Genomic DNA, 27,007 nt, shown 5'->3' on the forward strand with positions numbered 1-27,007 from the left:
CAAGAGCGTGGAATTATGACAGATACATACGTGTAAATTGACTGTTTCAGCCAATCAGAATCGAGAAATTTGCATGCCGTTGTATAATGCATTTTAACTGTGAAGGTAGCAAATTCCAATTTGTGGCTCCCCAGAATTTTAAAGAACATTTGCCCATATTGGTTTTGAACACAATAACACAATCATTTGTGAGATAATTGGGGGCCCTATTGTTATAAATGTTGTGAACTATATTAAGCTGAAGTTGAACGGACCTGGCTTCAACCTGGACCCCCTGCAATTTGCATACCGCCCCAACAGGTCCACGGAGGACGCCATAGCCCATGTGCTGCACACAGCAGCATCACACCTGGACAAGAGGCAGGGGAACTATGTGAGAATGCTATTCATCGACTACAGCTCAGCATTCAATACCATAGTCCCCTCCAAACTCATAGCCAAGCTCAGGGACCTGGGCTTGAACTATGACCTCTGCCAGTGGGTCTTGGACTTCCTGACGGGCAGACCCCAGGTGGTGAGAGCAGGCAACTGCACCTCCTCATCCATCACCCTCAACATAGGGGCCCCACAGGGCTGTGTTCTGAGTTCCCTCCTCTACTCCCTGTACACACATGACTGTGTGGCTCAGCGGAGCAACAACACAATCATCAAATTTGCTGACGACACAGTAGTGGTGGGCCTGATCTCTGCAAACGACAAGAGGGCCTACCTGGAAGAGGTCAAGGTCCTGGCGGGATGGTGCCAGGAGAACAGACTCTCCCTGAACGTCAGCAAAACAAAGGAGATGATTGTGGACTTTAGGAGGTCGGGGGTCAAGGACTACAGCCCCCTCAGCATCGACGGGGCACCGGTTGAGAGAGTGAACAGTTTTAAGTACCTCGGAGCCCACATATCCGAGGACTTGACATGGACCACACACATTGACAGTGTTGTGAAGAAGGCACGACAACGCCTCTACTTCCTCAGGCGCCTAAGGAAGTTCCAAGTCAGTCAGAAGATCCTTAAGAACTTCTACTCATGTACAATAGAGAGCATCCTGACTGGCAACATCACCTCCTGGTTTGGGAATAGCACTGCACAAGACCGAAGCAGACTACAAAGAGTGACATGTTCAGCGGAACGCACAATTGGAGGGGGGCTTCCCACCCTCCAGAACATTTACAACAAGCAGTGCAGGGGTAAGGCTAAGAGAATCATCAAGGACTCCAGCCACCCGAACAACTGCCTCTTTGAACTGCTGCGGTCAGGCAAGTGATACCGGAGTCTCAAGGCGAGCACAGAAAGACTCAGAAGAAGCTTCTATCCCCAGGCCATCAGGCTGCTCAACGAACAATAAACACTATGCAACAACCATCAAATGCACACAGCACACACATCCACACGCACACACTCACTTTAAACAAACAACACACTGCAGCACCCACTCTCCACACTTTAGATTACCTAAACACACTTTATATTTATTGGTAAAGGATTTGCACTACGATTTGCACTACAACTCGTACACCTTACTGTAAATTGTACCTAAATTGTACCTCATCCCATTTCTGCTTTGCACTATATAGTATTGTATATTAGTATATTGCATAGTATATTGTATATTGTATGGTAACTCAGTTACTTCTAGTCTGCATCGAACATTGTACATATGTCTATGCTGAACACTGGGACCTCTATTTTTACTTCTTTTTACATGCTACTTTATTTTATTTCATACTTATCTTGTCTAGCACAGTCTCTGGAGCGTAACAGTAAGAAGCATTTTGTATAAAAGTATTCTGTACTTCTGTATGAACTATTAAAGAAACTTGAGAAACTTGAAACTTGGAAGTGTTGTTTGCCCACATGTGCTCTGGAGGCTAGTCCTAGTTAATCGGATGAGTTTATTCTGGGAAACCAGTAACTTTTCTTTTAAAAGTTTGGTCAGACCTCCATACCAAGAACAGATAGCATAGTCAAAACAAAAAGAAACTAGTGAATTTGCCAAAATGCAAAGACTTTCTGGGTCTAATAAATATGCTTTTCTGGCCAGAAATTTAGTTCTGCCATTCACCTCGCTCATCGTTTTGAGAGCCAAGGATTCTCTGCTCAGGCTGCTGTCTAGGTGGCAACCTAGGTAGCTTATAGACCCCCCCCCTGATGAAGCGTTGTGAATGAAGAGTTAGAGATGTTTCACATCTATCTATATTGTTGTTAGATTATAAAGTTGACAGTCCTTGATATCATTTGTAGATTGTGGAGCTTCTTCTTCACTATGTCCTTCTTTTTTCCTAATGCAATGCACATGGGGTCGGGGGGGGGAGCATTCCCCTGCACTGTACATTGTGTGACAAACTAAGACTTGAACCCAAACTACTCACCATCCAGAAGAGGGATCCGGTGGCAAAGTCTGCATATTGCTCTATGGTGGAGAGGACACTGAAGATCAGACACACCAGGACCATGATGAAGCTGCAGGAGGGAAGACACGAAGCAGAGATTAAATACATCACAGCATATGCCACGCTGATAGCACTGATGCACATTGTACTTTGGAGAGTGATATAGAATACTGCTTGCCAGATTATCACTGTGCGGTACAGAGGTCTGTCAAACTGTGGAACTTTAAAGTTTGTTGATACATGTATCTTTGCATCATTGTGTCATTGTGTTGAGAAAATTAAAGGAGCACTTCACTTCACTTCAAAAAACAATGCTGCACTTGCTACACATATCACAAGGCTCTAACAGGTTTCCACACATTCATTTTATTTGACAGTTGAATATGTCCTCCAGTGATGTTATCAGAGGATGCTGAATCCCTGTGTTGTGTTCATTTCAGCTCAGTGAAAGGATGTAGAATGAATGAATTACAACCCCTATTCCAAACCCTTTCACCATTTCATTTCATATCCTTTCACTGAGCTGAAAAGAGATGTTATGTCGTCCGATCACATCACTGGAAGACATAATCAACTCTCAATAAATAAACAAATTCATAAAGAATATTTAAAACCGTTTGGATTATGTGCAAAATAAATCAGCATTGTTTTTCAGTGAAGTGCCCCTTCAAGTTTATCCGATTCTGATTCACCACACGTGACTCACCATCCATCCATTAATTAATTCATCCACTCATCCATCCACCCATCCATCCATCCATTAATTCATTCATCCATTCATCCATCCACCCATCCATCCATTCATTCATTCATTCATTCATTCATTCATTCATATTTGTTCAGTGACTCCAAGCTGGATTTTCTATGACCTAACAGCATTAAGAGCAATAAAGAACTGAAGAACCACAAAGTCTCTTTATCTACAATAATAATACATACTACAGAGTTTTAAGATCGTTTACATGCCATGTCATTAGTGTGTGCGTGCACTAGAAGTATAATATCTATGAGGCAGTGGCACACAAACAAATGCATTATGCTCTTGTGTATTTCATGATGGATTATATTCTAGATGCTAAAGGACGTTATGTAAACTCCTATTATTGACCATCATTTCCCAGGGAATATACAGTCATATACAGCACAACAGCAGAGGACAGGATTGTTGGATTCATAAGGCCTCAAATGAATGGAAGCAGATACGGACCGCTAGCCTACTTTAAAACTCCGGGAGAGGAGTTTTTGGCAAAAAGGCTAGTGTCGTATATTTCTAAATGAAAACATGAACATAAGCAACTAAATGTACCAAATGATAAAACAGAGAAGTTGATTTGATAGAAAGGTTATTTAGAACACCATGTGAAAGTAAATGGTATGAGACAAGGAAGGAATTTCAGGTTACAACACGGCAGCTGCTGACTAACCCAGAGGTCAGAAAGGTGACACAGGCTATTTGGAAATCGCCCCTTACACAGTAGAATGCCACTCTAATAGGTAGACTAGACGGTTTTTAGACCTTAAGGATATAAAGATAGAGATATATAAGAAAACTATTGGCTTTGTCAGAGAGATTAGTTAGATGGCTTTAGAAAACATTGCAACACATATGTAAAGAAAGGACCATTATGATAAAAGTGAGCTGTCATACCAAATCACCTTAGATAAATAGGTTTGGCAGGCATGAAAAGTTGACCATAAGTGAGCCAAATACAAAGACATTGTTTGTAAATTAATGTTAATACTGAACAAAATAATAAGTGATCAAAATAGAGCTAAAACCTAGATTACAGCGTACTTTAGAATAGGAAAAACAAACAGTAAAATAAATAGTTCAATCAAAAATAAAGTAAAAAGTGGATCCAACTGAAAACAAGACAGTGAGTCACTGGCTAGAAAATAAAGAATTATCTTAGTATTCTAAAATGCAATTACAGAATGGTAAAAAGTTTGTAGATGGAAATAGCTCATGTTTTATTATGAATGCATCAAGAGCCAGTCTGTCTCCCCATAGACTATGAAAACGGTTGTGTCAGCAGAAGAAATTGTGTAACATGTGGTCACAGGACACCCTCAGACAAGTTCTGCTGGAATGTGACAGGAATAGGCAGGGTCTCCCCGTCCCTCTCGCTCTCTGTCTCCCCCTCCCTCTCTCTCGCCCCCTCTCTCTCTCTCCTCTGATAAAAAGGGCGAATGGCGACTCATGAGACACCCGACTCACACCAGAAGGAACCTGGACACACACACCCGGTGACACTCAGAGGAGACGGAGAAGGATCCCTGCAGAGCCAAGCCGTGACACAGAGGGACTGAGACCCGATGACAGACGAAATCGCTTCGCATCAGGAGAAGCGCTGACACACCAGAAAGGACCTGAAGACCCAGAGACATGGGGACAGGATGACAGAGATCGAATCGCAACAGGAGCGCTGAAAACCTCCACCGACAGAGGGAGACTCGCGACTCGACTCGCCACTCAGGCTACTGAAGAGCCGATGACTCAGAGAGCCATTGAGACCAGATGACCGAGCCGAGGTTCATAGAGGACTCCGCCGATACGAAATCAAGCACTCCCGGCCTGATCGACGAGGAGACCAGGTTGTCTTGACAACCAGACCAGCGAACCACAAGAGAGGACTCGGTGTTGGCCATGGACAACCTAAGACAGCGAACAGCACAGAGAGACGACAACAGCCAAATGAAAGAGACGATGTACTGTTTTAATTCCTAAAGCTGTTTTATTAATAAACACCGCCGCCCGTTGATTTTGACCATATCGTCAGTCTCCTCTTACTTGAAACCGAACATCTGAAAATACCTAAAACCATGCAGAGGAAAGGGTGAAATAGAACACTATACGATCAATGAACTTAGATACATGAATTAAGAAGATACACTTCAATTGGTGCCATGACCCGTCCTGCATTCGACCAGAAAACCGGTTGAGCAACAGAGAGGTTCTCTCCCCATCATCAAAGCCCTCTGCGACTGAATGATCGTCCACTTCAGCCAAGGCCAGCGGGACTAGGTAAGTAGTGATGATGGTGTTTAAGATGAGAAATGGTCGAAGCAGTCTCGCTTTTTGGGGTTGCTGTTGCATTAGGTAGAAATGTGTTGGAAATGGACCGGGATAATGTTGGTGTTGGAGGGGTACCGGGGTCCAGGTTTCACAACCTGGCTCTGGTCTCAGCCACACACCGGCGCTGCACTTAGAGATGTTCAGTTAGGATGCCTGTAATTGGTACAAGGCCAAGTGGGGAGAGGAAATAGATGTCTGTATTTAGTTATATCAGTTTAGGGGATAGGCTAGGGATTAGGTAAATTATTTGAGGGTACCGGCGTAGGAGCAGTAGAACGGAGATTAGTCACAGATAGCGGGAAGTGGGACTGTGCGTGACGTAGTGGTTCATAAGAAGGGTGAAGAGGAGTAGTCAGATCTTAAAGAGTAGTAAAGAGATAAACCGTGGTGAAGTTCAGGGATAGCCTGGTTCCGCGAAGAGAAATAGAGAACAGGGAGGTAATTGGTTGCTTTTTTTCCGCGCCATCATTCGCGGACTTCACTCTTAGAATCGGCACGTATAACAGACGAGTTTAGAAAGACGTTTTCATACAGATCTGTTGTAGTGTGACCCGACGGAATCTGCTTAAAAAATTCGCCTTTGGTACGGATTTTTGAGAAGGTATTTGGTCGATTTGGGGGTGAGACAGGTAAAAGCTCCCCAAACGGCGCTGAATATGAAGATTGAGAGGCTGAGAAGAGGAATGATGGGGGGGGGGGAAAGTAACCTTTGGAGATAATGCACTTGTGGGAGAAATGCGTGGGGTAACTGCACAGGGGATTAGAACAATAGGAAGAATATTGTGTGGAATGAAGCAAGGAAATGCGTTTGGAAGGAATGTGTGCATAAATGAATGGTGTGCTTATGAATGAGACATTAATTTGTTAAGTATATGTGTTTGAATGGATGGATGTTAGGAGCTCTGAGTAAATGTCGAGGTATTTTTTGTATTATTATGAACCAGCTGGTGGCCAAGGCTGCAACGGAGAAACCACACCCCTGTCCTGCCAGCATTAGCTGAGCGCGACGCGACTAACGTGTGGACGCTGTGTTGCGTTTTCGAGTGGATTGAATGAATGACATGTGAGATGGAACCTAGGAGATGTGTAATGTGTGTTGAAATTTTTCAAATCGGGGCTGTAGAAGTTTGAAAGTAATGTAGTAAAGATCAAAGAAAACGGGGATTTTAGAGCTGGTGACGTCATAGGGAGCGTCGGAGCTTGGGGTGCGTTAGATTTGGAATAACGGGGCTAGATCGGGAGCGTTAGTTTTAAAATACGGAGCCGGCCGGGGCCAAGCGGGCGAGCATGCTAGAATGAGGATAATAATATAGGTTCTGTGAACGGGGGCTTAATAGGATTAAAGTTATGTTACGGGGTGTAGCTGGGGTTGTGTAAACGTCGCGATGTGTTGTGCCGCTCGAGTCAACAGGACTGGGCCGTTTAGGAGAAGTGATGTTGGATGCTAAGCTAAGCTGGTGCTAGCGGCACTGAGCTAACGAAGCTAAGATGCTAAGCTACCTGTGCTAACGATGTAGCATGTTTGAACTCTCGGGGAATCTCGCGTGTTGCTACTGTTGCTAGTGCGGGATCTTGGGGAGGCGGATGGACAGGTACTTCCGGTGTAGAGGGTTCTGGGAATTGTAGTTTTGTGGTTGAGGTGGAACGTCGAGTTGACGTCTTGGGGTGGTTTACGTGATGACGCACTTGCGGGGGAGGCGTGGCGCCTCCTACAGGAAGTGGTGAGTGCTGTAGTGCGTTGGTGGTGATGATCGTACGTTCCAGTGGAGGGCGCTGTTGCCTCTTTTATAGTTTCACCTTTACAGGTGAATCGAGGTGCTGTAGGCAGTAGAGAAGGGTTTGTAATTATTATAGGTTTTGAAGCGCGGCAATCTGTGGGGATTTGTGGGTTCTTTTTATCGGTTTTAACTGTTGTTGATGATGGGTGTGTTTACTGGTTTGATTATAAATCTGTATTTGTTATGGGCCAAGTATGGTTGAAGTGAGAGCAGCGGCGTTTTGTGATAGGATTGGCGTGAACAACCCCCCCCCCCCCTTTTTCCTCTGTCTCTTCCTCCCTCGTTCACGCTCTCTCCCTCCCTCCTTCCCTCCCTCCCTCCCTCCCTCCCTCCTTCCCTCCCTCCCTCCCTCCCTCCCTCCCTCCCTCTCCCCCCCCCCCCCCCCCCCCCCGCCCCCCTCCGCTCCATCCCTGTCTCCCGGCTTAACTTTGTGAGGGGACAGGTGCACAAAGGGAGGTTTTGTTTAGGATAGATTGCCTGGTTGATTGATTGATTGAAAATTTTTATTAACAGATTGTGGAATGGGTGCAGTACAGTACAGCTCAATACACACAATTGTTAAGGGGATGCAGACCGGGGGAAGACTTTCGTCTTGTTTACATCAGGGTCCCCCATTTTCAATTCATCATGGGCGTGGAGTATTGGTTATATTGGAATAGTGTTACTTGCTAGAATAGGATTACATGAGGATAAATAGAATATTCATGGTCATTTTTTGGTCTGATTAAGGTTAGGGTTGATTTAGACGGTTTTGGTAATAGTTAATGTTGCATTGTGTGCCCCCCCCCCCCCCCCCCTCCCCTTTTCCTCCCCTTAGTCCCTGGATCCCTGTATCCCTCCCTCCTTTTTTCTTTTCCCTTCCCTGTCTCTCCTTGTATTTCGCCATCCCTAGATTGCGGCGTGTTGTGGGCATTTGGTTGTAGGTTTAGTTGTACTGCGTTGTTATTATGTATGTGAAGTAGGTACCGGATGGGCGTTGGACTGTCTAGGTGCAGGTGGTGGTAGGATAATTTGTAATATTCTTGGTGTGATAAAGCTTGGGGTGTTTCCGTTCAGGTTCGAAACTGAAGGGAGGACGCTTTGGGCTGTGAGTTGACGGTTCTTTGTATATTCAGAGAACTGGGTGAATATTGCGGTGGCGTAGTGCGGGTGTCCATGAAATTATTAACGTGGCCAGCTGTACTATGTGTCGGTCAGGGTTTTAGTGATCTAAGTTGCTAAAAGTTTATTGTTTTCCCTGATTAGGTGGTTGGTAGCAGTAGCAACACTGATTAATTTTTATTAAGTGTTGTGGGGGGTAATGGTTGTGTGTAAGGATGAATGAAATGGATGTAGTATGAGAAGTGAAGCGAAAGCGAATAATACATTTAGTCGATACGCTAATCGGGCATTTAAAAGTAAGAAATAAGGTTAGGATGAACAGATTCATCAAGCAAAGAGAGATTAGAATCAGATGAAGGACCAGGTTTACAAAGGATTATTAGACAATGGATAGGAAGGGGATTAATGATTATATTTCCCAGGAAATCAGGAGGAGAGAGCACACATGGGGATTGGAAAACCTCCAGTGTTCCTGTTGAAGGAACGGACAAAAAACAAGATAAGCTGTATCGTTATTTTTTCAAGCAAATCACACTGTGTCTCTTTAAAATATTAGTATAGTGTTGCCCGACATTTCCAATGCGTAACGAAGAGTGGAAATAATAAGGGAAATGCCACTGTATTAAGTCTGGATTTCTGCTTTCTTTCTGTACAGGTGCTCGGCCGGACAGATGCTCTAACGACTTCCATAACCATCTAGGGAAAACGGTTTTAAAGGCCTTGGTATAAGTATGAATGATAAGCCAATTATCAATCCTTGTCTGCACAGTAAAATTTTGACAGTGTGAGTGTTTTAACTCAAGTAAGTAGAAAATAGTGTAAGACGGAGAAATTTGTTTTTTCAAACGGTGATTACAAGAGAGTGTTGAAAGTGGAATGAATGACAGTAACATAGGAAGTTCACTTTAGTGGGACATTTGATAGAAACAACTGAAGCGTTAGATGCAATAACAATAGAATAACAACAACGACAATATGGAAGAGGGCCTTAGTGATCGGGCCATTGGGGGGAGTAGGCCGAGAGCCTCTGCAGACATTTCCCAGATAGACTATACCAGTGATGATCTGATTGATTTGAATATGGACTTCTCTCATGTGACCAGTACGACAGAAGGACTTGGAATGATGACTTTGATTCCAACACAGGGGAGTGAACCAGTGACAACGGTGTTACTCCAACCAGAACCGATTCAAGCTGGAGTGTCCATTGCAGGCGACTGCGGTTTAACCAAGGGGCAGAAAAAGAGACTGAGGTTACAGCCGTCCCACGAAGTCCACTCTGGCCGGATGGCTGGAACTGAGACCGACAGCAGGTATGGAATACACGAACAGTTTCTACAGCCCACCCGTTTCCCACATCCATCCTGCCCTCAGCACCAAAGCCAAGATGAGAGGCGGAGCCCAACGGTGGGACGGCAAGCCGCCCGTGCTGAGATGGGGGAAGAGGCGGCATACTATAGACAACAGAGAGCGTTTGTGACGGCGTTCGAACAACACGAGGCAGTTCATCGAGATCTGATGAAGATACAGCTGGAGATCGGTCAAGCCGCACACGAGACTCAGAGACTGGGACGAGAACTGGCGAGAAAGACTGTGCTACTAGAAGCGACAGCTGTTGAGATCATGCTTCGGGCGTCTGACCTAGGCCGCTGTGATCAAAGAGTGCCCTGTGCTCCGTTGCCCGGACAGGGAACTGGGCCGCAACAGGGTGAACAGGACCGCAGGAGGGGTGAGTTGCCAGGCCCCTCCCAACAAGAGAAGGCCCGAGGAGAGGCAGCAGAAAAGGACAGGTATGCCCCTCTCTCCTCCAGGCAACAGGACATGCGACCAGAGGACAGGAGAGGGGTGGACCTGGCGAGGACTGTGGGGGGCCAGCCGAGAGACTGTGGGAGTCGTGGTAAACTGGGTGAACTGGAACCCCTGGGATGGCCGGCGTCGGCTGTGTGCTGGGGTTGTGGGGAGGTTGGCCATTTCGCTCGGTCATGTTACAAAGGGTGGAGGCCTCAGCGAACGTCCAGAAAGATGTGGAGAGTTGGGACATTGTCAGAGGGGGTGTCTGCATAGGTCATAGGTTAATTAAGAGCAAAGCGGAAATGCACCAACAAAGTCTTTTAGGTGCTCGGGAAAATAGAGTTATTAATAAGTTAAAATGGGAAGAAGGACTGATTGGAATAAAAATAGAATAAAAAATATATAGAAGCGTTGATACATTAGATTATGAGTGGAAGCGACTAAAATGGATGTGCAACTAACAGGGAGAGATGAAATGACTGATAGATGCATGAGCCAATCGTACTAACAGTTAATTAATAGACAAATCATGGGTTTTCCTTTTTGCTACAGTGTGTCTGATCAACTCTTGCTGTGGCAGTGAGGAAAATGTAAGGGAGAATGGTATGGTGGACGATTTTTGGTATCTCCCACCTGTGCAGCCTGGCCCGGCTGCACAGATTGGAGAGAGAGAGAAAAATGGTCACCGCAATGGCTCTTGTGGTCATGTGAACTCTGAACCAGACGGTGTCAGAGAAGGGTTAAACAGTTGGGTTTTAGACAGGAACAATGGAACATATAATATTAGACAGAGTTAGAAACAAAGGACTATTTATAGTAGTGATTACAATACTTGATCAAAGGGTGGTCAAGGTTGAATTAAGGAATTAAAAAAAAAAAAAAAAAAAAAAAACAACAACAACAACAATAATATTATTTCATTACTTATTTTTATTCTTTTTGGATTTCTAATTTTGCTGTCTTAGTTTTGCGGGGGTATTTATGCCTCTGGATGATAGTTTAATTCTGTTGGATGGGTGTGTAGCATGTAGGCACTCACAGTTTTTTTTTTGTTGTTTATTTTTAATTTTCTTTGTTTTTGGTTGACTATATTTTTTTTAGGAACTGGCTGGCTGGGGGGGTTCTCTCGCCGGTCAGGGGTAGCAGGTGGTGGTGACACAGCGAGACTGGTAGGAGGTCTGATATAATGTGCTGGAAACTGAGAATGGACGGGAGCTGGTTCATGGTTTGTTTTCCGCTCATTGAGACTCCAGATATAGAATCTGGAGGGTTGTGTCACTTTTTGGGTTATGATAAGTGTTGGGGGAACATATTTCTCTGTCTATAAGAAAGCTCTGTAGGTTGTTGGTCGCAAATTGGCCAGACAGTGTTCATGTAGAGTGCAGACATGTGAATTTGATGATTGACTTATGGAAGACTCTGCACCGGCTTGTTGAAAGCTGGCGGAGTGTGTGTGATGTGTGTTTAAAGGGACTGTGGTTTGTTGACCATGCACATAGGATCTGTTGGTGATTGGCCTCGTCTAGAGCTGACTGTCCGGACCGAGGAGCTGTCGGGAGACGAGGTATTTGGAAGTGAAATAATGGTTATTCCACTGTCAAGGGTGGAGGTAGTTGTGTTGATCTTGAGATATTGAATCTAGTAAAACAGTACAGCACAAAAAGAAATGAGACAAAGATGATTTGATTGAATGCTAACGTAAGAAGCTGTGAAATACATAGATAATGAATTGGAGAAAAATGTATTGTCAAAATGCAGAACAGTAAAGATGTATCTGTGAAAATAAATGTTTCCAATCTATTGTGTGTTTGTAAATAATAATCCAAAATGCAAAAAGGACAGAGGGAAAATCGATTCCTTCTGTGGAAAATCGGAGCAGTACCAGAGACCTGCATACAACGAAGAAGGGGCAGTGATTAGCACAAGATACAACAAGAAGAAAACGGTCAAAAACGAGTTAGCAGTAAAGGCCTTAGGAGGTTTAAACAGGGATAACTGACAGGGATGAAAGCAAAGGATAATTGAGGCCTCAGTGGTCTTTTTAAGGAGTACAAATGATTTATGTTGCTTGTTTGAATTTCCCTCAAATGTTTAGAGAGTTAATCTTTTAGTGGTGTGATGTATTAATCTTTTCTTGCAGAGTCCATTACACAAAATAGACATTTAAGCTAAGTACATGGATAAATATAGTCTTAAACGAAAAGAAGCTGAGAATGGTACGATCATCTCTTTGCATAGAGAGACGGACCTAGACTGGATGTCATAATAATAACTGATAAATGTGTATAACTGTGAAAGGAGGAAAAGGTAGGTGAAATGATGATTTTGTAACTGTACAGATGGAAAGGGGTTTTGTAGTTTGATTTGGGTCAATTTTGGATTTTTTTGAAATTTTGAAAAATATTAGCAAAAATTATGGATATGATTTTTAACATGTTTTAATTTAGAATATTGATGTTGTATAGGAGGTTATTAAACCCCCTAAGGGTGGATTGTCGTATATTTCTAAATGAAAACATGAACATAAGCAACTAAATGTACCAAATGATAAAACAGAGAAGTTGATTTGATAGAAAGGTTATTTAGAACACCATGTGAAAGTAAATGGTATGAGACAAGGAAGGAATTTCAGGTTACAACACGGCAGCTGCTGACTAACCCAGAGGTCAGAAAGGTGACACAGGCTATTTGGAAATCGCCCCTTACACAGTAGAATGCCACTCTAATAGGTAGACTAGACGGTTTTTAGACCTTAAGGATATAAAGATAGAGATATATAAGAAAACTATTGGCTTTGTCAGAGAGATTAGTTAGATGGCTTTAGAAAACATTGCAACACATATGTAAAGAAAGGACCATTATGATAAAAGTGAGCTGTCATACCAAATCACCTTAGATAAATAGGTTTGGCAGGCATGAAAAGTTGACCATAAGTGAGCCAAATACAAAGACATTGTTTGTAAATTAATGTTAATACTGAACAAAATAATAAGTGATCAAAATAGAGCTAAAACCTAGATTACAGCGTACTTTAGAATAGGAAAAACAAACAGTAAAATAAATAGTTCAATCAAAAATAAAGTAAAAAGTGGATCCAACTGAAAACAAGACAGTGAGTCACTGGCTAGAAAATAAAGAATTATCTTAGTATTCTAAAATGCAATTACAGAATGGTAAAAAGTTTGTAGATGGAAATAGCTCATGTTTTATTATGAATGCATCAAGAGCCAGTCTGTCTCCCCATAGACTATGAAAACGGTTGTGTCAGCAGAAGAAATTGTGTAACATGTGGTCACAGGACACCCTCAGACAAGTTCTGCTGGAATGTGACAGGAATAGGCAGGGTCTCCCCGTCCCTCTCGCTCTCTGTCTCCCCCTCCCTCTCTCTCGCCCCCTCTCTCTCTCTCCTCTGATAAAAAGGGCGAATGGCGACTCATGAGACACCCGACTCACACCAGAAGGAACCTGGACACACACACCCGGTGACACTCAGAGGAGACGGAGAAGGATCCCTGCAGAGCCAAGCCGTGACACAGAGGGACTGAGACCCGATGACAGACGAAATCGCTTCGCATCAGGAGAAGCGCTGACACACCAGAAAGGACCTGAAGACCCAGAGACATGGGGACAGGATGACAGAGATCGAATCGCAACAGGAGCGCTGAAAACCTCCACCGACAGAGGGAGACTCGCGACTCGACTCGCCACTCAGGCTACTGAAGAGCCGATGACTCAGAGAGCCATTGAGACCAGATGACCGAGCCGAGGTTCATAGAGGACTCCGCCGATACGAAATCAAGCACTCCCGGCCTGATCGACGAGGAGACCAGGTTGTCTTGACAACCAGACCAGCGAACCACAAGAGAGGACTCGGTGTTGGCCATGGACAACCTAAGACAGCGAACAGCACAGAGAGACGACAACAGCCAAATGAAAGAGACGATGTACTGTTTTAATTCCTAAAGCTGTTTTATTAATAAACACCGCCGCCCGTTGATTTTGACCATATCGTCAGTCTCCTCTTACTTGAAACCGAACATCTGAAAATACCTAAAACCATGCAGAGGAAAGGGTGAAATAGAACACTATACGATCAATGAACTTAGATACATGAATTAAGAAGATACACTTCACTAGGCTAGCTGGTCCATATATTAATAATAATAATAATATATATTCAATTAATTTGTACTAAGCTAGGCTAGGCTTGCAGCCGGACAGCTTCCTACTGAACACAGAGAGGGAATTGGTATCTATCTTCTTGTCTGACTCTGAAGAAGACAGAAAGCGCATTTGCTATAATGTTGGCACATTCCTTTAACAAGTATCTCAAGATTATATTGAGTCTTACAATCTTATTTTCTGAAAAAAAATTCCAGTGATGTCAGACAACCCATATGAATTACCACCTGCATGCTGGAGTCAGGGGATAGAGATACTGTAGGACGTGTTGTCTCTGAGGTTTGTGCTCAGTATAGCAGGAGCCAGGGGGAATAGTGCTGGCTGTACTTGCATTACCCTCTCAGATAAAATAAGATAAGATAAGATGATCCTTTATTAATCCCCTTGGGGAAATTTGGGTGTCAAAGCAGCATGGGGGGGGGGGGATACAGGGTGGGGGATACATAGTTTCACAGTCCTATATAGTCCAGTATCTATATACACTATTGTATAAAATATAAATACAAATACAAATACAATATAATGTAAAAAAGTACAAAACACAAGATAGTCCAGTGATAAGAGTCCAGTGATATGATTCTCTAGTGCAAAATACAAGATAGTCAGTACGGTGATGTGAGTCTCTAGTTATCAAGTCCCAAGTTCTGACAGTGATAGTTCTGGCAGCAGAGTCGGCCGTCCAAGCCCTTTGTTGTAGAGCCTGATGGCTGCCGGTATAAAGGTATAAAGGACCGGCCCAGATGCGGTGTCCCTGACATATAATACAGGATAGACGGACTAACGTCTGTACGGAAATGGTAAATCTAGGGTAGGTGTTGACCCCGACCATCTCAAGTAAATGTAGGCTAGGTGTATTGACTCCAACCATCTCGAGTACATCTAGGTGTCTTGACCCCAACCAACTCAAGTAAATCTAGGCTAGGTGTCTTGACCCCAACCATCTAGAGTAAATCTAGGCTAGGTGTCTTGACCCCAACCATCTAGGGTAAATCTAGGCTAGGTGTCTTGACCCCAACCATCTAGGGTAAATCTAGGCTAGGTGTCTTGACCCAGACCATCTCTGATAAATCTAGGCTAGGTGTCTTGACCCCAACCATCTAGAGTAAATCTAGGCTAGGTGTCTTGACCACGACCATCTCAAGTAAATCTAGGTGTCTTGACCCCAACCATCTAGAGTAAATCTAGGCTAGGTGTCTTGACCACGACCATCTCAAGTAAATCTAGGTGTCTTGACCCCAACCATCTAGAGTAAATCTAGGCTAGATGTTGACCCCGACCGTCTCTGATAAATCTAGGCTAGGTGTCTTGCCCCAGACCATCTCTGATAAATCTAGGCTAGTTGTGGTAACCCTGGCCGTCTCTGGTAAATCGAGGCTAGTTGTGGTAACCCTGGCCGTCTCTGGTAAATCGAGGCTAGTTGTGGTAACCCTGGCCGTCTCTGGTAAATCGAGGCTAGTTGTGGTAACCCTGGCCGTCTCTGGTAAATCGAGGCTAGTTGTGGTAACCCTGGCCGTCTCTGGTAAATCTAGGCTAGTTGTGGTAACCCTGGCCGTCTCTGGTAAATCTAGGTTAGTTGTGGTAACCCTGGCCGTCTCTGGTAAATCGAGGCTAGTTGTGGTAACCCTGGCCGTCTCTGGTAAATCGAGGCTAGTTGTGGTAACCCTGGCCGTCTCTGGTAAATCTAGGCTAGTTGTGGTAACCCTGGCCGTCTCTGGTAAATCTAGGCTAGTTGTGGTAACCCTGGCCGTCTCTGGTAAATCGAGGCTAGTTGTGGTAACCCTGGCCGTCTCTGGTAAATCGAGGCTAGATGTTCCTCCGACCATCTCTGGTAAATTTAAATGAGGTGTTTATTTAGGATCCCCATTAGCTTTTGCACTTGACAAAAGATATTCTTCTTGGGGTCCGGCACACACAACGATACAACAATATTCAATACATTACATCATTATCAACATCAACATAAATTACATCATCAATTACATCATTATCAACATCATTAACAATCTCATCCTCAGTTAGGATGATATTGTACAAGATATTTATTAGTAAAAAGTATTAAAATTAAATAATTAAAATCAAATAAATAGTGCTTCCTGAGCAGCACTCACTGCCATCAACATAAATACAATTAACAGTCAATTGGTTTTCACCGCTATGCCATAAGGGTTCAGTGCATGCTTGTTAGTAGATGGTGGATTCTATTTCAGCGAAGTAGCTTGGCAATAGCTCACAGACGATTTTAGTAGATTTGTTCTGGGTTTAGGTGCCATTAGATGGCCTGACGTAGCTTGTCTGGTCATATGGCCATGTTCTTCTCTTATGTAAACTATATGATCATAAAAATACTGTGGTTTTTTGACAACTTGAACATTTCTAAAAAAAAGTTATGAGACGGGATTGCAGACGTTTCTCAACCGGAAGCCATGATACATTTCTGTGCATAACTCCAATGTTAGTGCGCTTTGAACAGTGGAGAGCTAGTCTGGCAGCCTTATTTTGAGCTATTTGTAGTTTCTGTATATGTGTTTTTGCTGCTGATGACCATATTATGGGACAGTACTCAAGATGTGACAAAACCAGAGCCTGGATGACTTCTTTCAAAGTGGTTGGTGTTAAATACTTTGTGCATTTTCTTGTCACAGCTATGCTCCTTCCTATTTTTGTTATGATACTGTCAATTTGCTTTGTCCACTTTAAACCAAAATCAAGAATCATGCCAAGCAACTTAGCCTATTTTACCTGTTCCACTGGCTGACCAGCCAGAGTCAGGCTTAATTGTGGATTGCTGCTTAATATGTGCCTGGATCCGAACACCATTGCTTTTGTTTAATGTTGAGTACCAGTTTGTTATTGTTGACCCAGTCTGTTATGGCTTTAAGCTCTATTTTAAGTATATTGTTTAACTCACTACATGTTGATGCTGTACTGTACATTGTCGAATCATCAGCATACATGATTACACTAGATTTATTTAATACATAAGGGAGGTTGTTTGTGAATATTGAGTATAGCAAAGGCCCAAGCGAACTTCCCTGTGGGACCCCACACTGCAACACCTTACTTTCAGAAAAGCTCCCATTAAAAAAGACTCGCTGGCTTCTCCTAGTCAGTTAGGTCTCCATCCAACACATAGCAACAGAGCCAAAGCCATAGCATTTGAGTTTGTTCAGCAGCAGACTATGATCGATCACATCGAAAGCTGCGCTAAAGTCTAACATCACAGCTCCAACAAGCCTCCTATCATCCATGCTCTTAAACCAGTCGTCGGTCATTTGGGCAAGTGCTGTGCTTGTAGAGTGACCATCTCTAAATGTTGGTAGTTTGTTATCAGACTGTTTCTTGAAAAGTAGTTTTGAATTTGGGTGTATACAATTTTTTCTATTATTTTACTTAACACTGGGAGGAGATTTATGGGTCGACTGTTGGAACCAGCGAAGGTTTTTCTTTTGTCCTTAGGGGCACACACCTTGCTCTAAACATTTATTGTGACTTAATGGCTTGTATGTTGTCTCTGCCCAAGCTCCACATTTTCCCCAGAAACCAAAAAGATACACCCCAGGCTGGGCCCGGTTGTTCAAAAGGTTTAATCTGGATAAAACTGATCCGGATTTGGAATTCCTATGTTTTGCTATCCAGGATCACGTAATCCAGTTTATTTTTGTGCCGTTTTTTCAAAGCAACATCGGATTGGATTACTCTGTTCCGGATACAAACCTTTCAGGATTATCAAATCCGGATAACCAGTGCTCGAAATGGGATAGGCTATCACAATGTAGGCTACTAGCTATGTAGACAGGTAGAATAGCCAGCGTGGGGTCACTTCAAATGTTTGTTTTTTATTTTAACAGAAAACAACACAATAAAACAATATAAACATCGCCCTTCCATTTTCTATATTTGGAAACCGGCAGTCCGCTCATCTGAGACCTACAACAAATAAATACAAATATACATTACTCACAAATACTGTACATTGTGGATATTTAGAACAAGTTTCAAATAAAGATGTATTGAATAAAAAGGCTAAATGTCCAATACAAAAATAAATAACTTCAGAGTTCATCTGCTGTGGAGACACCAGCTTGTACAAGTTTGGCTTTTAGGAGGCAGATCTCAAGTCTAGCCTTGCTTTGCAGTAGTCGAGTAAGAGTCAGTTGTTCCTCTGCCAGACGAGTCTGTGCTTCCGCCCTTTCAGTCTTTTTGCAGAAGGGCCTTATAATCACCATCTCCGTTTGCCAAAGGACACTTCAAGCCTCTTTGCTGAGCTCCTGTGACAACTACTGGCTCTAACAGTGAGGATCCACCTTCTTCCTCAATGATAGGGCTGAGATCCAAAATAAATGTGTCCTCTGGATCAGGAGGAACTGGCTCACTTTCCTCTCCAATCACAGGCTCACCATCTCCTACAACACCTTGAATCCCATGCAGAGCTTGTGACTTCTCACCTCCAATAATGTCAAGGACCACATCTGTCTCATAAAGGGCTTGTTGCCTGTTTGGGTGTTTTTGGCTTCAGCATGGTCCTTTGTTGCCCTGGCCCTAAGATTCTTCCATCTAAATTTCAATTGCTCTGTGGTCCTCTTCTGGCCAGACCCCATGGCATTCACATTCTGGGTGATTTCAACCCAGATATAATTTTTCTTTTTGTTGGTAAGTTCTCCACCCTTAGCTGAAATAAATCTCCCTGCTATTGAGCCAAAATGGCACCTAATGGTTCCATCGCTTTGGTGTAGTGAACATAGTTCATTTATAGGCCTTGGGTATGATTGCCTTAATTGAACACAAGCCAAAGTCAAATGACTGATGACTGTCAGTGTGATTAATATACAGTGATAAGTGACAGTTTATCATTTATATATTATTTGTGTTCGATACTGACAGCTGTTTGGGGGATTCTTTTATGAGTCCAAATCTTTTGAATTTGCTGTACTGAAAGGCTGAATATGTAGCATATGTCTACTTTATATACTTAATCACTGTAGTGGATGAACAAATTAAGTGAAAACCTTATGAATAAATGTATATACTGTATACTGCATGATCCAAATATTGGATTATTTAACCAATTTTAAAGTTTCATTACATTTTGTGACTGAAATCCACCCTGAATCCACCCTTCTACTGGGATCAGTTAAATCCCGATTTTTTGGATCAAAGTGATCCCAATCCTACTAAAAGGTTTTTTGAACAACGCATACTGAAGGTTTGATCCGGATCAAAACCAAGATTGGATTACGTAATCCAATCCGATTTCAGAATCCTTTTTTTCTTTTGAACAACCCATTTTCAAGATTTGATCAAATCTGTTATCCGAAATCCGATCGGATTACTTTTGAACAACCGGGCGATGCCAGCAGCCAAGGTCGAATATGGACAAGTTAGGTAATGACACAAGTGTGTCTCAGGGATCCCTATCTCAGAAGATAGTTGTTGATATGATTTAGTACAGAATTCCTCTGGGGAGTCCCCAGACCCCACTTTGAAAACCACTGCCTTAATATTGTTCATATTTATTTACCTAATTTATGTTTAATTTCAGCTCAGTGTAGAGAAATGCACCGATGCTAACAACCGCCTTACTGCGTGTGTCTATGACGACACTGTTGACACCACGTATCCGTGACACGCGTGCCCCGCGACAACACTAGTAGTTTTGGGGGGCCTACCACCCCCCCTGAAAAAAATCCTAGGGGAAACACTGAGTACAGTACACGTCTTAGCATGACATGATGTGTACTGTACGCAGCGCATAGAGTATCTGCGATCTCCTAATAAAACAAGTCATTAGAATAAGATATAAGCCTACTGTTCATTCATTACACACGTAGGCTATACAGTTTGTGTGTGTGTGTTAAGGCTGTCCCCGAAGCCTGTTTTTGGGATTCGAACTTCGTCAGGGTTTTGCAAACGAACGTTCAAACCTTTTTTTATAATATTTATATATATATATACTCAAACTAAATCCTCAATTTGAATAAAGTGATTAATCTGATTAAATTGGTATTTTTTCTTTTATTAAATCAACTTTCCAGCCCCAGACCCAGCCCAGGGAGAAGCCCCAGCCCAACTAAATCAATTAGATCAACTTTCTAATGAATATAACTCTTCAGTTTATTTTAATACTATAATATTAGTGTAGCCTAATCTGTATCTGCAACTGTGAAGAAAACCCCCATTGGACAGAATGAAAAGAAAAAAATATTTAAAAAATAATAATAATAAAAAAAATGAAATTTATTAAAAATGTTAAATTCGAATGTTAATTTAGAATTTGAATGCCAACGTAACGAACGAAGGTTCGAATGTTCAAACGTTTGGGCTCAGCCTGGCTGTTAGCGAAGCTCTCCAGGCTGTTGGCGACTCTCTCCTGGCTATCCAGCATCGCCTGGACCGTGTTGCCACGGGCACTGGGTGCACGGGCTGAGGGGCACCGTTGGTGGACGGGGCCAGTGCTGGACAGCCACAATCCTATAGATGTTTTACATGACATAGATTGCATAGTATGTTGTCCATGCCTTATACTGTACAACCGTGTCATTAACGCTCAGAAGAATATATATATGACAGACAATATTTACGAAAATTCACAGTTTAAACCCAAGTTTATGATTTATAATTACCATGGAATACATAATCCTGCTAGATCTCTTATAATCTGTTTTCATGGAACAGTTCACAAGCTACAGCATCAAGATAATTTCTCTTGACCCCCTATATTAACCCATAAAAACAGGATGGCTGAGCCACAACCAACCCCTGGAATCTGATTAAAACAAAACAGGAGATTTAGCCAGCAGATCCATTCAGCCCCAACATCCTAAATACAGTGTGCAGCACTAACCCCCCCCCCCCCCCCCCCCCCCCAACTTGGTTGGACTCTTATATTATATTATTACTTGTATTATGCACATCGTTGCGGGCGAGACCCCCCGCATTTCACTGTATACCTGTATGCTGTGACAAATAAAACTCTTGTATCTTGTATCTAACTTCCCCCCACCACCCATCAGCTACGAAACATCTAGGCTGTAGGCTTAGGTCTCCATGATGGCTAGATACGGGCAGGGAGGATGATCTAATCTCTAACATGTGGGACTGAGGGGCATACTGGCCTACTTTCATGGATCTGCCCCCCCCCCCCCCAAAAAAAGAAGTCAATACCGCTATCAAAGGCCTAAAATATTTTTTTCTTTTATCCTAGATATATAGCCTATATATTGCACTTTGCAGCAGTATTACAAAGAGTTTATGATGTAAATTAGATTAGGATAGGATATTTGAATGAAGTAGCACAATGACAATTGCATTACAACAAAGCAACCGTCAAATATGGTTATACTGTATCACACACACACACACACACACAAACAAACAAACAAACAAACAAACAAACAAACAAACAAACACATACATACAGTACATGCATACAACCACATACACACACATTCATAAACACACACACATACAGTATCTGGACAGTGCAGGAAGACGATGGTCTGTCTGTCCATCATAATCACTCTATCTCTCTCTTCCTCCTTCACTGCTACCCTCCCCTACAGTATCTCCCACTCATTTGCTCATTGTCCATCTAGGAAAAAGAATCCACCACAAATGGCCCCATCTCCGATTCCTGGGAAACAAGAGCTTATTAAAAACAAGGAGGCTCCAATCCAAAGTGTCTAATAATGAGCTATCTTATGTATCTAGTAAGCAGATAAGCTGAAATGTATACAGCATGATGGCTGTGACCCTGCATTGAAAACATGTGACAGCATGTAACAGCTGTGCACTCTGTTGAATGCACTTTCATTGAGAAATTATGTGGTCGGGAGAAATGTACGTGAGTTCCTAGAACGTAAACCTAACACAAGACTAGCATACTGTAGGCTTCCCAGCCGGGCACAGAGTGCATTTTCAATATCGCACACACCTCTGCGACAAACAATATCACAAATGACAAATATAGCTCATTGAATAGCATATTTATTTGGCTGTATAGGAGTCGAGTGGCGCTAATGAGTGTCTTTTGTCAAACAACAGTAGTCTATGAATAGGCTATGCTAACGTAACGTGATGCAAATATGCAATTGATCACTTGGCATGCTAACTGGGAGCATCACCTTGATACAAGCATTCCACCTTGCTTCTCCATCAAATGGCTTAATGAAGTCCTGAACTCAACGGATATCGTCGATCGGGGGCTCAAAGTCTGACACGTTTCTATGAGAAACTGAATGAATAGTAGTACTATACCTATTGACAGACATTGACACAGACAACTGAATGAATAGCATACTTATTTGGCTGTATAGGAGTCGAGTGGCGCTAATGAGTGTCTTTTGTCAAACAACAGTAGTCTATGAATAGGCTATGCTAACGTAACGTGATGCAAATATGCAATTGATCACTTGGCATGCTAACTGGGAGCATCACCTTGATACAAGCATTCCACCTTGCTTCTCCATCAAATGGCTTAATTCACAGACAACTGAATGAATAGCATACTTATTTGGCTGTATAGGAGTCGAGTGGCGCTAATTAGTGTCTTTTGTTAAACAACAGTAGCCTATGAATAGGCTATGCTAACGTAACGTGATGCAAATATGCAATTGATCACCCTAGTCCTAGAACTCCTTTTTTTTTTGTATTTAATTTTTTTATTATTTTTTAAACAAACACATAAACAAACATGACAACACACAATAGGATATACAAATACAATTATGCTCCAGCTCGTACCCCCCTCTCCCGGACCCCCCATTGGATAATCCAACCATTATAATTTGTTCCTAACCAGACACTCCCATTATATGCTGGCTTTTATAATAAAAGTTTTATTCTCTCCACCACTTCTAACCACATTGCCATTTTGGATTCATTGAGACCCAAAATTCTAGTCCTAGAACTGCCTTAAAGCGGTCTTTTTATCCGAACACAACCACCTCCAATGTACAGTAAATTACCAAGTATGGTCTTGTCAATAATCCAATGTACAGTGTTGTTTGTACAGTTGTACAGTGTCCCCCACCCACCCCTCCTACCCAACCCCCCCCCCCCCCCCCCACCCACCTCCAATGTACAGTCCCCCCCCACCCCCACCTACCCAATCCAATGTACAGTTTCTACGCCTAATGTATATACTCTTTTCTTTCTGGACTCTTTTTGTATCACAAACAGTACTGTAATTGCAAATCTGGTATGTCATAAATGTATAGATGTAGCAGTACTGTCTATCTGTATGTCATGTATGTCATATATGTTACGATGAATTGAAAATGGGGGACCCTGATGTAAACAAGACGAAAGTCTTTCTCTGGTCTGCATCCCCTTAACAATTGTATGTATTGAGTTGTACTGTACTGTACCCATTCTGCAATCTGTTAATAAAGTTTTCATTCATTCATTCATTCATTCACCCGCCGTTCTGAGGACCTTCAAATCTGATCTCTGTCTGTCCTCCTCTCTCATCACTACTCAATACAGTGCCGCCGGCCTCTGTAACCCACACATCACTTATTCATGGTAACTTGTCGCTAGGTTGTAGTAGTGGAAATATTTGTACACTGGGCAAATGGAAACTTAGGTTCCATCCGAGTGTATTAACTTTTTACTTGGCAGCAGAGGAGCTGATTAAGTGTGTCTGACTCTTACCACCGGACTACAGTGTATAACGTATGATGTGTATCATGCCAGTTAGGCTACCTTGTGTATACTGCACCTGTGTATACGGTTTACTTTACTGTTTACTTACTCATAGTATATATTCAGATTCTAATTCGTATTGCCCATATTTATTGTAACATATAATATAACTGACTGGGCATACAGACCCTCATCTGCACCTTTGATTACACTGTTTACTCATGTTCTCATGTTCTTATATTCAGAGTTAATTATATTGTTAATGTAGTACTCTCAAGAATATGTGAATATATTGTGTAATTTTTGCGAGCTAGTTTTAGCTTAACATTACCTTGGCTAAAGTTGGAGCTATTCATAATCCAGCAATAATGGCTGCAGACCTGCAAGCAAAGTACAGCAAGTTGGCAAAGGAGTATTCCAAGGTAAATCACTTTTTCACCAGTAACGTTACATTGTTTGTCTTTCCATCTAGCTCATGTTAACTGGCTAACCTAGCTCACGTTAACTGGCTAACCTAAGTGCCGTCACCTCTCCCACACATGCACGCAATTAATGACATAATGCGGACAGCCATACCGGTGACAATGTTTAGCTTTTAGTGCCAAATGATAAGAGTCTGAGGCGGAGTCTCAAAAGAGAATGTTGAATATTTATTTTGCATCGAAAATCACAACATAAACGTTACTACTAGCCAGAGCCTCTGCTACTAGCTAACGGAACCGGAGCAGACTGGGTAGCAAGTGCAACAACGTATAACGTCCGTGTGGTACCAATGTCCCAACAACCTTTCCGTGGGTGAACTCATTGAGCATAGTTGTCAATTAATGATACTAATACTAATCTATACAATTACCTATTGTTGAATAAATACCATTACTTTCTAGTTATTACAAAAAAACAGTATATATAAAAATATACTAATATATACTAATATAATATAAAAAAAAAGAAATGTATATTTTCTATTATTTATATAATATATATATATATATTTTTTAAATGTATGCACTGGTATCGGATCAGTATCGGTATCGGCCGATACCCAAAGCTGAGGTATCGGAATCGGATCGGGAAGGAACAAATGGTATCGGAACATCTCTATGTGTAATGTCTGGTTGTAGTTCCCTGTCCTGGTCTTGTAGTTCCCTGTCGTTTCGCTCCCAGGTGTATCCATCTGTAATCAGCCCAGGTGTTTCTTGTCTCGTCATTCCCTTGTGTATAACTGTTCTGTTCTCCCCTGCATGTGTGCCTGATCCTGTCTGTACAGTCCTGTGGTTTGTTTGTTGTTAATTTATGTTATTCCTTCAGTTTCTAAAACCCATGGTAAATATATAATTAAACATCTTTCTGTTACTTTGGCTACCGTTTCCAATTATGTTGCATTGACAAGACAACAAGCACTTTTTCAGTCAATGGTAACGTAATATGGGGGCTCGTGCCAAACAAATTTGAGCAATTTGGTATTTACAACTGAGCGTAATCCACATTTTTAAATATGGTTGACAATGTTGTGTGTGTAGACCCTTTTTGCTAAATAAGTCTCCAATAAGGAGTGTTTCCAACCAGCAAGGGCAGCTGGGCTATTTTTTATGGACCCTTCCTTCGCCCGGTAGGCACACCAGATGCTGGTCGGGGTGTTAGAAGACCCTGTCAGGAGCCGTCTCCTAGGCCGGCGTGTGTCAGTGGTAGTTATATAGGGGGGAGTACATAGTGAGGGAAGGAAACATTAAAGGGATGGGCTTTAGATTTGTAGTGAAACACACTATATTTGTTAATTGTTTGCAAATATTTTGGAATGTGGATGCTTAGGAAGGTTGTACCAATGTTTCTTTGTTACTTAGGGCAGTGGTTCTCAACCTTTTTACACCAAGTACCACCTGAGAACGTAGCTGGCTCTCCAAGTACCACCATATGACCAACGTACAGTCTATTCAGCTATGCACAGTTCACGCAGGAAGCAAATGTATTCCTAACTAGACAATTCCACGGGGGAAATTGTGAAAGTGTGGGTGATGCCTGTGCACCGCCGGCCAACGGGAGAGGGTCTGTATTGTCTCTATGACAAACGGTTCAAAAGATACAAAAGAGGTGGTTGCTAGGGTGTTATAGCTGGTTGCTAGGGTGTTTCTAGGTGGTTGCTAGGGTGTTTCTATGTGGTTGCTAGGGTGTTATAGCTGGTTGCTAGGGTGTTATAGCTAGTTGCTAGGGTGTTTCTAGGTGGTTGCTAGGGTGTTATAGGTGGTTGCTAGGGTGTTTATAAATGGTTGCTGGGGTGTTATAGCTGGTTGCTAGGGTGTTTCTAGGTGGTTGCTAAGGTGTTATAGGTGGTTGCTAGGGTGTTATAGCTGGTTGCTAGGGTGTTTCTAGGTGGTTGCTAGGGTGTTATAAGTGGTTGATAGGGTGTTATAGCTGGTTGCTAGGGTGTTATAAGCAGTTGCTAGGGTGTTATAAGCGGTTGCTATGGTGTTATAGGCGGTTGATAGGGTGTTATAAGCGGTTGCTAGGGTGTTTCTAGGTTGTTGCTAGGGTGTTATAAGCGGTTGCTAGGGTGTTATAGGTCGTTGCTAGGGTGTTATAGGCGGTTGCTAGGGTGTTTCTAGGTGGTTGCTAGGGTGTTATAGGTGGTTGCTAGGGTGTTCTAGGCGGTTGCTAGGGTGTTATAGGTGGTTGCGGGACCTAATTATAAGGGGGAGGAGCCGAACCACGGGGTGTGGTCAACATAGACCAATGAAAGAGGATATCCCTACTGAGTACAATGGCACAACCCGCAAGTCTCTACAACAAACGGTTCAAAAGATACAAAAAGGGGGCAAGGCCTAAGGATCAAGGGTTAATCCCCTGAGAGGTCATGGTTAGGTCATGGCAGTACTGAGTTGATTGACACCTCCCTCTGAGTCGCATGTACACCTGCAAGCCTTAATTGATTCAAAGCCTTAATTGATTCAAATCCTAACTGACAATTCCATCCCCAATGCATTTCAATGAGGCTGCGCTTCCTTCACTCTCACGATGATTAAAGCAAAACGATAAGAGATGAAGCTTAGTATTTTTTACAT

The 27,007-nt window shown here is 42.6% G+C and overlaps 1 protein-coding gene across 1 annotated transcript in view; it reads right to left on the reverse strand.

Annotated features, from left to right (window-relative positions):
• Nucleotides 1-27,007, reverse strand: part of kcnq1.2 (potassium voltage-gated channel, KQT-like subfamily, member 1.2) — a gene marked incomplete at both ends in the record, with an annotated part of 140,523 nt that overhangs the window by 64,630 nt on the left and 48,886 nt on the right. The window contains 1 exon segment of the mRNA XM_084335261.1: nucleotides 2,361-2,451. Coding sequence (XP_084191387.1) covers nucleotides 2,361-2,451 — 91 coding nt within the window.

This window comes from Notolepis coatsorum (genome assembly GCF_963971535.1).
Source record: "Notolepis coatsorum genome assembly, chromosome: 18".
NCBI classification, from domain to species: domain Eukaryota; kingdom Metazoa; phylum Chordata; class Actinopteri; order Aulopiformes; family Paralepididae; genus Notolepis; species Notolepis coatsorum.